The sequence below is a fragment of the Rissa tridactyla genome, chromosome 4 (genome assembly GCF_028500815.1).
Source record: "Rissa tridactyla isolate bRisTri1 chromosome 4, bRisTri1.patW.cur.20221130, whole genome shotgun sequence".
NCBI lineage: Eukaryota > Metazoa > Chordata > Aves > Charadriiformes > Laridae > Rissa > Rissa tridactyla.
Window position 1 is genome coordinate 53878333 of NC_071469.1, and position 12475 is coordinate 53890807.

A 12475-nucleotide genomic window follows, 5' to 3' on the forward strand; every position below is an offset into this window, starting at 1 on the left:
CTCAGACCTGGGATTCTATCTAATTACAGTGAGGTTGTCAGTTACTGAACCTCCATATGTTCAGCAAGTCTGGATATTTATTTGACCTCAGCTGAAGTGTTACGTATGTGGATCACTGAGAGTTTAGGTGAGAATGGCTCAAAGAACTGAAAGGACAGAAAATAAGAGCAGTCTGACCTAAATTTAAGGCCAGCCATGCTACGAGCAACGAGTTTGTGTAGATGGTCTCCAAGGTCCTTTCTGAGCTAAGTTAATTAATAATGCCAGGATGGGCACAGCTGCAGGTGACTAAGCTGAGTAACTGGCATGACAACTCGAACATTATACATTTCTCATTGACATGCCCTGCTCAGGGCACTATGGAAAATCCAAATTTTCTCTCCTTTATACTACAAGCAACAGTTGCACAAAGGGGTGGCTAGAATTTGTCATCCAAGGTCACGCTTAAAAATGCCCAGCCATTTTAACAATAGTTGCATCTGCTATAAAACCCTAAGGAAAAACACCCAGACATTCATTTAGTAAACTTATACATGACATTTAAAATGTTGGTCAAAGGAACAGCTCTGTAACACAGGCATTCTACCTAAGATTAAATTTTCAAGGCTAGACTAAAGGTCTGGATTCTCTAGACAAAGCATCCAGAAAACGTCTGTCCTGTTTAGTCACATAATGCTGAAAAGAAGAGTTTATTAAAACTAATGGATATTTATTTTTTGTGTGCACCAAGTCCTTCTTGCCACTGAAAGAAGTTTTAATGTTGCTAAGTCAATAATTATGACGTATGTTATGAAATTTCCACTTGCTCTGATGTTTTGCTGCAGTCAGCTCAATGACAAATGACACATGAGCTGGTAACGCAACAAAAGCCAAACGTTAAGGATTACTCAGCAAATCTTTCTCCCGATTTTCACTTGCCTCCATGCGAGCTTTGTAAAAATCCACATCATGAAGTTTCTCTTTGCACCGAACAAGTTCCATCTCGAGTCTCTCCACACGGTTTGCCTTCTCTCTCAGAGAGTCGAGCTCATCTCTGTACGCTCGGGCAGAGCGAGCATCTGAGGCCAGGTGGATATTCTGGGAGAAGCGAGGAATAAGCAGTGAGAAAAATCTTAGTACTTTAAAGCATGTTCTTTAAACTTCATTTTTATTTATTTACTTGCTTATTTGAAGTATAGGCAAAGAACATTCCCCCAGTTCAGGAGTAAGAGAATTCTCCTACTAAACAGTAACTTCTCTACAATGCAGAGAGGTTCTTCAGCCTGTTGGGACTCTGCCATTTCTAATGCCTGGTGCTGCATAAGCTTCAGGCATTACTAAGCTATTTGCAAGCTGAAGAGCAGATGAGACTGCTCTCACCAGTTAAGTGGAAAGCGTAGCATTGCTACGCCGTAGCCACAATCACCAAACAGCTTGCTGGAATAACTTGATTTCTTCATTGAAAAATAGGCATAGTAGTAGTATTTTTAGCTTCACACTGAAAGAGGCTTTTTTAAATAGGGAAGACTGTCACAGTAAAACGAGCCCATCTTACCTCTTGTTTTATTTTTTGCAGCTCTAGGGTGAGCTGCTCAACTTCATGTTTAGAATCTACAAGCTGCTCAGACTTCTCTTCCCTGAAAAGGATTAGAATAATCTTAGTATGAATTATTTTTTTTTCCCCAAAACAATACTGATTATATGGAAAGGAAGACAGAAATCTCCTAGCATATTCAGAACACAGAGCCTCTTTTCATGACAGCTTCATAAAAGCAAGAGTTTTTTTTTCCTCATGATACGATACACATATCATCGATCTGAGTTTGCAACTCTAATTTTAAACTAAGTACCTCTGTTTAACTCTCACTGGTGCTACTGCTGTCATAGCAAGCTTCACTGGCCTCTGTTTCCCACCAATAATTAAGAAGTGCAGCCAGCAGCTGGCATTTTGAAAAGGGAAAGAGAGATGAGACACAAAAAGAAAAATGACATAGCCATCACTCTGTGTTTAAAGACCAGTTAAGAAAGAAGAAAGACGGAACACCCATAGTAGCTTCCCACTGCTATGAATAAAATATTTGAAAGATGTGATTCCGAGAGCTCCCATGGAGGTCAGTGTACTGAAGCCAACAGGCACCTGCATTTTCAGGATGCACAAGGCTTATATATTAAGTCTCTTTAGAAGCACAAATCACTGGTGACTCACAGCTCCTGCCGGATTCTTCTGAGTTTAGCCTTCGTGTCTGCCAGCTCAACTGCAAGGTGCTGCTTGTCTTCATTAGAAAGAGGGTTGGCTGGGTTTGGTGAAGAATCTGGACTTGGTGCTTTCAGAGGACTTGGTGGTTGTTGAGACTGCAGATAATCTCTCTCTTGAGTGAGATCTACAATGACCTGGAAATACAGAGAAGTATGTAGTGTCAAGAGATAAACAGTGTAATTATACACTGCTTTTCAAGTATCTAAAAATTATTTATAAATATGGAAAATTATTAGCCTGGAATTATACAGAATTCAAGTGATAGCCAGGAGGGAAGGTTATACAGAGGAGGAAAGGAATCTCCTCTATGCTCCGATCACCAAAACTTTCTCCTTCCAATGCTCAAAATAAAGCAGTCTTTTTTGCCTGGAGAATTCATATAACAACTAACAGTTTTAACTAACACAACAGTCACAGTAAAAAGCATGAAATAAAATTAACAGGTTAAAGAAGGAAAAAGCCTCCTGCAGAGATGTGAAGGGAAAGAAACTGATGAGTCAGCAACAGATACTGCCACCTTCACACAAAAATAACAACCTAGAGAAGATACCGCGATGGTAGATACCAGGGGAGAGACAGGCAAGCAATCACTCAAAGACGCATGACTGAGCAGACACGCAGAGACGAAAATCTCAAGACAAATCCACAACTTCAAATATTTTGGCCTCTCCACTTCATAACAATCATTTCACCACACCTTAGTGTTTACACGAGAATCAACATAAAAGTCAAAATCTTTCTACAGATTTTCAGAGGCGTAGTGTAAAGGTGGAGAAGAAATAGAAACCCAGTGCACAAACAAGACACAAGAGAAGGAACAGAGTCTGCATCTGCTGCTTCACATGAGCTAGATATGGCAGAGGTAAGGCACCGTACTTCTGTGCATTCATCTCTCTCATCAATGAGCCTCTTGAGGTGGAAAACCATATTCCTGGAGAGAGACTCTAGTTCTTCTGGGGCCATATCTGGGAGCTCCAGCCACTGCAAGTCAAAGACATTCTCCTGGTTGTGGGTCACCTAGGAATAGGAACAAAAAAAAAAAGTCTTTCCACTAATTTATTTGCTGTATGTGCTGCATCCACTGAGTTCTTCTATGGATCATTTAAATAACATACCACATTTCACCAAAACCAGGTTGTAAATAACAAACACAACTACCTTAACTGTAACACCACCCACCAATTTCTGGTATTTAGATTTTTTTTTTTAATAGTTATTAGGGCTGATTTTTAAAAGTGATCAGATACATATTATGATCAACAGCATGCATGCTTGCATATTAGAAGAATGTAACTGCAAGCACTGAAGTGGTCACCACAGGGATTTGAAGGGACTGATCCCACACTGAACAGTCAGGGCCACTGCGAAGAAGCCCTGCTTTCAATGAATTTGCAATTTGTAGCTGACATAGCTGGGAGGAGCTGCCTTTAGCAGAAAAGTCTCTGGTTGCTGCTATCTTACCCAAACTGATTTCCTCTGAATCATTTAGCAGAAATGTCAGGCAAGTCTCTCAAGGTCAGTGAAAGACTGTTCCTGCTTTTGTCATAACCATGTGCTTAGTTCATCACGGTTTTTTATTTTTTTTTAAAGCAGAACTATTTTTTTTTTAAGCATTAAGAAAAAAGTTCCTGTCTTAGACTTTCACTATTTGTTCCTCAAATCTGAGCGTACTGGGTTTTCCACACCTGCAGAGCTGACACCCGGACACAGCAAGTGCCTGGTCTCAGCGAGGGGAACTCCCAGAAGAGGCCATTTCCACATGGCTCTCCTTTGGGTCTCCAAAGCAAGCTGTCTCCTAACGCCTACCCGTATTCCTTCCTTCTACAGAAACCTTAGAAGTCCAAGAATACTTGTCGCTGAATCAAACTTATCTTTAAAAACAGAGTTTATGCCCAATTTTAGCTGCAGAGTACACTTTTCAGGACCATCTGAGCTCAGAGGCCACTGTCTGAAGCAAGACGCTGGGGAGCCTGTGTCTCACCTCCCACCGGACTTGGGGACTAAGTGCCTGCACCATTGCTGCAATGGGCACTGCAGCTCCTAAACCATACGTGCTTTTTGGGAATATTGCACAACAACTCATTCTACATAGCCTGCAACTGGCAAAGCAAGGCATTTACCACTGCATCTCTTTAGAAGACCACTGAGCCAAGTAATGTTCTCAACACCTATCATTTTCATCTTCTAATTTGACAGCAATAACATATTCAATCTTTTTTTTGGTGAAGTTCATGAATCCATTATGAAAATTCCAAGCATTAAGATTTCATAGCAAAAACCCTCTGTTAAGTCAAGGAAGGGAGAGATAAAAAGTCAGAATAGACAATACTGAGAGTCCCACCTCCTGAATGTGTGACACAATGGCAGCTTGGGTTTCAATATCCAGTTGTTTTATTCTTTCAATAAACTCTTCTTTTCTTTCACACTGTTAAAAGAAAACACATCCTGAAACAGTGCTATATATCCTAAAATTCACTGCACCATTTTTCATGTAAATAAGAAAAAATCCCCACATAGCTAACGACAAAATGTTCAAGATCTTCACTCTGTCACACTAGAAGGTCTAACACTTCACTGCTCCATATGGAGCATGAAACGAATTACGCACTAAGTTATTTAAACTTTTTACAGTCAGTACAATTAAGGCTAAGTTAAATGGCTGGTTTTGCTCTTTAAAAACGGGTTCAACACACAATGAGATCAAGAGGTGGGGCAACAGCCGGAGGAAATCATCACAGCTTCATTAACGGAGCTGCACAAACACAAGCCTACATTTACATTGCATCATTTAACCTGTCTGCTTTGCTGTTTGCATTTTGCTTGGTTTTGGCAACGAAAAGAGATGCATCACTATTCACATCAATGCAAAATGTTGCTTGTTGGACTAAATCAACACGTGCTTTAGATTAGAAATGGGGTTGGGAAACATTCTGGATAAAAATGAGTGACATTTCAGACAAACAGATTTTAGTAAATCTTTTACTTAAGGCTTTAAAAGAGGCAGACATCTGCTATCTGTATATCTGTGATTGTGCACTAACAACATTAGCGCCTCCTTGTAACAACTCCGAGTTGTGGAGAAGTTAAGCATTACTTAAAGCTTTTTTTAAACTCATTTCTAGCGTCCTTTTGGAGCCTGATTCTGAGCCCCAACCATTCCTTTCACTGGGAAGAACCCCAGACCCGTAAATGGGGGCTGAGGATGCAGCTTGCCAAATCAGACCTTTATTCTTTGTGCTGCAATGCAACACTGAGATAGCTCAGAGCAGCCATATGCGGACAGCTTTCCCCTGACATAATTGACTTGACATAGCTGAGCAGGGTAAGTGTCCTAAGGCACGACAAAAACACTAGGCAGACCTACAAACAGTCAATTATAAGCAAAGACTAGCCCGCAACGTGCATATTGTTTGCCGCCACAGAGGTTTGGTGAGCAGAACACTGATTTCTTTATCCGGTAACTGCCATGCATTTCTGGGGAGTTTCCCGTATACATTGCCTGTCTATTTATTTTAACAAGTGCCACATAAAACTCCCCACATGAATATACAAAGTATCTATTCATTTTGGATTTTCTACACGTAATGTTCAGACAAAAGATTATGCAAATAAAATCAGGATTCATTAAACAAATATTCAGACTGTTAGCTTATCTATTTGTTTGGCATCATACTCCATATTTTAAAGCAGTAAGAAAATAAACCAACAACAATCTCGGTACCAAGAACACTGTTCAAAGCTTATCTCTTCCCACTTTGTTATCAAAGTGGGCTACTTAGTTGCAAGAGAACATATCCTGTGGCTGATAAAGCACTGCCAGCAAATTGAGGCAACCGCTGTCACAGTGTGCTTCTTTTCCCCTGCATTTCTTTCATTCACCTATTGTGTCTTCTCACAATTTCAGCTCACGAGCTGTCTTGAGCTGCAGATTTGTTTGTACAGCACTGATCTTTGGGTGGATTTTCTCAGTTCAGAAAAAAACAAACAAACAACAACAAAAAAACAGATTCAAAATTATTCCTCAAGCATTTAGTGAATGCTCACCTGCACAGCACATCCCAGAACCAACAACAGCAGCTTCTTAATTTCATCCATACTTTTACCTAGAGAGAAAAAAAGGGAATCAGTACATATGTATAACAAATGAAGTACATCCAAGGGATCCTCTCCAAAATATCTGCCTAAAAAGAGAAATAGGACCTTTGAACAAGTGCCTGAACAATATATATGTGCCCATTATGTTACCACACTTCCCATGTAACAACACAGTTCTTAGGAATTAAAATCCTAAATACAGCAAGACTTTTTTTCCTCAATGTGCTATCATTACCTACATTTTCTGACGCTTTTCTGATGGATGCGGTGGGGGCGGGGAGAAATCCTGTAAATAGTTCAACACACATGACCAGCGCTTGTCCCTTTGTTCTGTCATTAACATGGGTGCAAAAAACCCCACCAAACCACCACCCCTCTTCCTCCCCCCTCAAAAAAAAAAAAAAAAAAACACTAAAAGGAAATAAAAACTCCCTGGGCAGAAGCAAATGAGGGTTTCTCTCAAAGAAAGAACTTGTCCTAAATTCTCTGTCTGTAAAACAGTTGCCACTCAAGACTTCCCAAAGCTGAATGCCATTCTGTGCATATAAATTCTCTCCAAGAGATGCTTTAGCAAATAAATTCTGCCTCTCTTCTGCATCAAAGCCTGCTCGCACTTCGAAGCGCAAAGCCCGTGTGCTAAGAGGGATGCAAACCAAGTGATGTAGAAGGCAGACTATATGCACACATGCTCTCGGAGCCGTGGCGGGGAGGAGGCACAGGCAGGTTGTTACTGCCAGGAATTCTGCTGCCACCAACAGCCCTGCCAGCCGCCTCCGAAGGTTTGGAGAGACAAAGCCACACAAGGGGAACCCATGCGGCTCGGAGACAACTGCAGATCTTCTTTCAACAAAATCAACGTGGGAGTTGTTGGGTGGTAAAGAAAATTATGTATATCAAAGATAGATACAGGGACATGGAAGACGCAGAGCTTCAATGAGGAAACAAAAAATCATTAGGGAGTTAGGTTCAGGAAAAGCCTGTCCTCATCCACACTAGGAGAAGAAGAGAAGAGAAAACCAGGTCACATACAGTTTTCCCTCATCCCTATACTTCTTTGTGTTTCCCGACACAGAGCGTATAACTGTGGGATAAACACTTTCATTTTATGCCCTGCTTTACTTGGGTGTTCAATTCCTCCTGTCACTAAATAGAGAGAAAATAATTTCTGAGTGTGACTGTGTTCCTCCACCGACACCAGGCCCTTGTAAGGCTGTGCTGGCAGCAAGTCAGAGGCATGTACAGGACCCAGGGCTGGGGAACTGGAGTTAAACTGACTCATCAGTTAAGCTGCCACAGCCCCGCAGATGCACCAAGGCACACTGACCTAAATTACCACGGGGGTTACTTCCATTGTGAGAACCTTGCACGCCAGTGTGGCCACGTGCAGGCAGCTCAGGAAACAACTTACTTCCTGATTTTAGGTTCATAGAATCATTTAGGCTGGAAGAGACCTTAAAGATCATCAAGTCCAACCGTTAACCTAGCACTGCCAAGCCCAGCAACTAAACCATGTCTCCAAGCACTACATCCACACATTTTTTAAATGTCTCCAGGGATAGCCACGCAACCACTTCCCTGGGCAGCCTGTTCCAATGCTTGACAACCCTTTCAGTGAAGAAGTTTTTCCTAATATCCATCCTAAATCTCCCTGGGCAAAACTTGAGGCCGTTTCTCTTGTCCTATCACTTGTTACTTGGGAGAAGAAACCAACACCCACCTGGCTACAACCTCCTTTCAGGTAGTTGTAGAGAGCGATAAGGTCTCCCCTCAGCCTCCTCATAACACTTGTGGTCTAGACCCCTCACCAGCTTTGTTGCTGCTCTTTGGACATGCTGCAGCACTTCAATGTCTTTACTGAACACAGTACTGGACGTGGGGTCTCACCAGTGCCAAGTACAGGGGGATGATCACTTCCCTAGTCCTGCTGGCCACACTATTTCTACAGAAGCCAGGGTGTTCTTGGCCACCTTGGCCACCTGAGCACACTGCTGGCTCATATTCAGCCGGCAGTGGACCAACACCCCCCAGGTCCTTTTCCACCAGGCAGCTCTCCGGCCACTGTTCCCCAAGCCTGTAACGCTGCATGGGGTTGTTGTGACCCAAGTGCAGGACCCAGCACTTGGCCTTGTTGAACCTCATACCATTGGCCTCGGCCCATTGATCCAGCCTGTCCAGATCCCTCTGCAGAGCCATCCTACCCTCAAGCAGGTCAACGCTCCCGCCCAACCTGGTGTTATCTGCAAACTTACAAAGGCATTAAATATCTCAGTCTTTTCCTCATCCTTGGTCACTTATGTTTCCCCCTCATGTCCAATAAAGGATGGAGATTCTCATTAGTCCTCCTTTGGTTGCTAATGTATTTATAGTAACATTTTTTCTTGTCTTCTATGGCAGTATCCAGATTAAGTTCTAGTTGGGCTTTGGCCCTTCTAATTTTCTCAGTGCAAAACCTCACAACCTCTTTATAGTCCTCCTGAGTGGCCTGCCCCTTCTTCCAAAGCTCATAAACTCTTTTTTTTTTTTTGCCCTGAGTTCCAGCCAAAGCTCTCTCATCAGCTTCAGAGCACATCCAGATCAGGGATTAAATGCAGAGCATGACTGCGGGACACGAAGAACAAATTGGTAAATTCTGGAGAGAGACAGCAAGTGACACTCCAGTGTGTGTGTCTCAGACTCCCAAACTTACTCAGGGCAGAACATCTTCTCTGTTAGAGACTGAAGGAGCAGCCAGCAGGCTGCTTGCTCCAGATCACACCATACAAGTGCTCTAACCCTTGTGTGCTCTGGACACCTCCACCTGTTGACCATAAAATCCAATTCATGCACTGTGGCATCACAACTATCCTCAGGGTGAGCCTAGTGGCTTGAAATCACTCGTTTTAGAAAACGTCATGGTTACTTTCCAACAGTGAGAGCATCTAGACCATTCTAAAGATATGCAAACTACTTGATCCATTCAAACCACACTCTACCTCTCTGCACCAAAGGTCCATGAGATAACAGATGGGCATCGGTGATGCTGCAGGACCCTATGAGGTGAAAGACCTTCAGCTATTACCACAGAGTAACTTAGCACAATCAACCCTGTTCTCCCACCAGATTGGCCTTGCCTGGAAATGCCATTCCAAGACCTCATACCCACTCGGGCCCTCCCATCAGGAACAGAATCCGAGGCAGACACAGCAAGCCCCTTTGACAGGGAAGGCCAAGACAGAGTTTATAGAAAGGAGTGAGAAATTAAAACACTCGAGTTAATCATAAGATTATTAGTTTGCCATTGTTTTAAAGATAACATTTGGCAGTCTGCTCTCTCCACTGGCAGCTTTCACAGAAAACTTAGCTGTCAGGATTTTTCCAATATTTCTTTTAAAATAAATCATTTTATGCTTGCAGACATGCTATGCACATGTAATGAAAATGAGATTGTACTACCCACTAGAAACACTTTTAAGGTTGAAAGGTCTACTTAGCAGATCTACTCTGCCAGCCACACAAGTTTCAGAAGATCACATGTGACTCTTTCTAAAGAGTTCGACTCTTTCATTCACAAGTTGTTTCCCATGGGGTGGAGACTGTTAGCATTAAGGCACTCCGAGATCACTCATACCCAAGCTACGTTTGAGTAACATTTTAAAGCCTTGTAGAATAACATTATTTAGAGGAGATATTTAGAAGAAATAGGGTATGAGTACAAAAAAAACCCTCTACCAATCTAAAGTGCTTTAGAGAGAGTTTTCAATGAAACCTCAGAATGAGCCAGGAAGGGATTAATTACCCCTCTCCCCTTTCATCTCACCCACAGGAGAGCTGAGATACCACACACAAGTGCAGTGCCCAAGGTTACTAAGTGAATCAGAAGCACATCTAGGATTATTTCACGGCGCAGCAGCAAAGTTCTACGCTCAGGACAATGCATTTATTCTGAAACACACGTTTAACAAAAGCAAGCGATCTTTATCCCCAGTTGAGTCACGCCTCCTGAACAGTGAATGATTCTGCAGTGTTTTTCGAAAGGCTTGATTTGTGCTAATTTAATAAGGTGGTAAAGTTCCTTGTGCAACTGCGTAAGCAGGAATGTGCAGGCCTCCCTACGCTAGCTCATTGGGATGACACAAGTCCTTCCTAGATGGCTGGGAAGAAAGTCTGCTGGGTCCACCCAGGCTTATTAGCTGACCTTAGCAAGACGGTGTCCTCCCACAACCTAGGATGCAGACACTTAGATCTGGAGCAACTCCTGGCAGACAGGGACCCACAAGCTGAAGTGAATGGACAGGATTCAAACTAGTGTTAAACGGAAAGGTGCTAATTTAAAAAAAAAAAAAAAAAAAAAAACCACACACAACTCTCTTCTTTTACACCTTTTTGAAAATTCCAGGGCAGCTGCTCTCAGGCCGCGTGTTTGTGCCTGTGAGGGAGCCAACCACCTGGGAGATTTGCAGCAAGACCATCTGCTCCCAACCGTGAGAGAGGGCCAGCAGGTTTTCTGGAAAAATAAAGAGAGGGAAAGCCCGAGCACCACCTGTGCATCTTGGGAGCCTCCCTGTGCCAGAGCCAGGAGACCCCTCTGCTCTCACAGGGGATGGAGGGTAGGAAACAGATGGCAGGACTCAGGGAGAAGAGGGATTAGGAGACACAACAACAACAAACCAAAAAAAAACGGAGGATCAACGTACAGAGACAATACAGCTCATGAAAAATAAAAATCTTTTCTAGATGGCAGAGAAAATGAAAATGGGAGAGCCCAAGCATGTGAAACCTTGAGCTTACAATGCTTGTTTCTGCACTTTTCTACTTTGCTCCTCCTGCAGAGGAGAGTGAGTGCCAGCTACACGCAGTGGCCGGTGGATGTGTGGTGAAGGTGGGAAGGGGTAAAACGCACAAGTGCCTTTTTTCCCCCAACTGTAGCAACATCCTGAGTGAGAAAAAGCCCAAATGCTAAATTTACACTATTGAGGCAGTGTTTTATTATTAACTTTATATTTTATGAACCTTTGTGCCTCCGGAGGATTGTGAAACAAAATGAGGAAGGAAACCAGACATGAAAAAATACCCCAGTGAGAGTAGACATCTTTTATGTTTTGAATGAAAAACAGTTTCTATAGACACTTATTAGCAAGGACTTTGGGCTCTCTCATTCACAACCTTAACATGTAATTTGAAAAGGGGAAATAAGTAGCAAAGTTTTTTGAAGAGACAGAAATGAGCCCGCTTCAGGCAAATAAAACCTTATTTCCTGAAAAATGTTAAAATCCCCCCCCAATTAACTATGACTGTTTCAAAGGATTAATTGCCATCAGTTTCCAAATACACTCACTAGTTGTGTTAAACTAAGCATGTCTAGAAACTAAGAAATTAAACAACACCTCTAAATAGAGTTTCAGGACCAGTACTGTATACTGACATTCCTTGTGTGGGCACACGAACGAGTGGCCATTTACAAAGCATGCTAAAAACAGAGGTTAATTATCCATCTGGGTCAGGGCAATCCCAAGCACCGATATAGGCTGGACAGTGACTGGCTTGAGAGCAGCCCTGAAGAAAAGGACTTGAGGGTGCTGGTAGACGAGAGGCTCAACATGAGCCATCAGTGCGCACTAGCAGCCCAGAAAGCCAATCGTATCCTGGGCTGCATCAGGAGAAGCGTGGCCAGCAGGTCGAGGGAGGCGATTCTCCCCCTCTACTCCACTCTCGTGAGACCCCACCTGGAGTACTGCATCCAATTCTGGAGCCTCTACTACAAGAAAGATATGGATGTGCTGGAACGTGTCCAGAGAAGGGCCATGAGGATGATCAGAGGGCTGGAGCACCTCTCCTACGAGGACAGACTGAGAGAGTTGGGGTTGTTCAGCCTGGAGAAAAGAAGGCTCCGGGGAGACCTTATAGTGGCCTAACAGTATCTTAAGGGGGCCTACAAGAAAGCTGGTGAGGGACTTTTTAGGATGCTGGGTAATGGTAGGACTAGAGGGAATGGATTAGAACTAGAGATGGGACGATTCAGACTGGACGTTAGGAAGAAGTTCTTCACCATGAGGGTGGTGAGACACTGGCACAGATTGCCCAGAGAGGTGGTGGAAGCCCCATCCCTGGAAGTTTTTAAGGCCAGGCTGGATGGGCCTCTGAGCAACCTGATCCAGTAGGAGGTGT

The 12475-nt window shown here is 43.0% G+C and overlaps 1 protein-coding gene across 2 annotated transcripts in view; it reads right to left on the reverse strand.

Moving 5' to 3' along the window:
- The window catches only part of CCDC88C (coiled-coil domain containing 88C), a 100220-nt gene that overhangs the window by 43770 nt on the left and 43975 nt on the right, over nt 1–12475 (reverse strand). For both annotated transcript variants that reach the window (XM_054198503.1, XM_054198502.1), the window contains exons 5-10: nt 6281–6339; nt 4578–4661; nt 3113–3253; nt 2186–2370; nt 1535–1616; nt 919–1077 (exon numbers count right to left, since the gene is read on the reverse strand). In XM_054198503.1, the coding sequence (XP_054054478.1) occupies nt 919–1077; nt 1535–1616; nt 2186–2370; nt 3113–3253; nt 4578–4661; nt 6281–6339 (710 nt within the window). The remainder of the gene's footprint in view (nt 1–918; nt 1078–1534; nt 1617–2185; nt 2371–3112; nt 3254–4577; nt 4662–6280; nt 6340–12475) is intronic.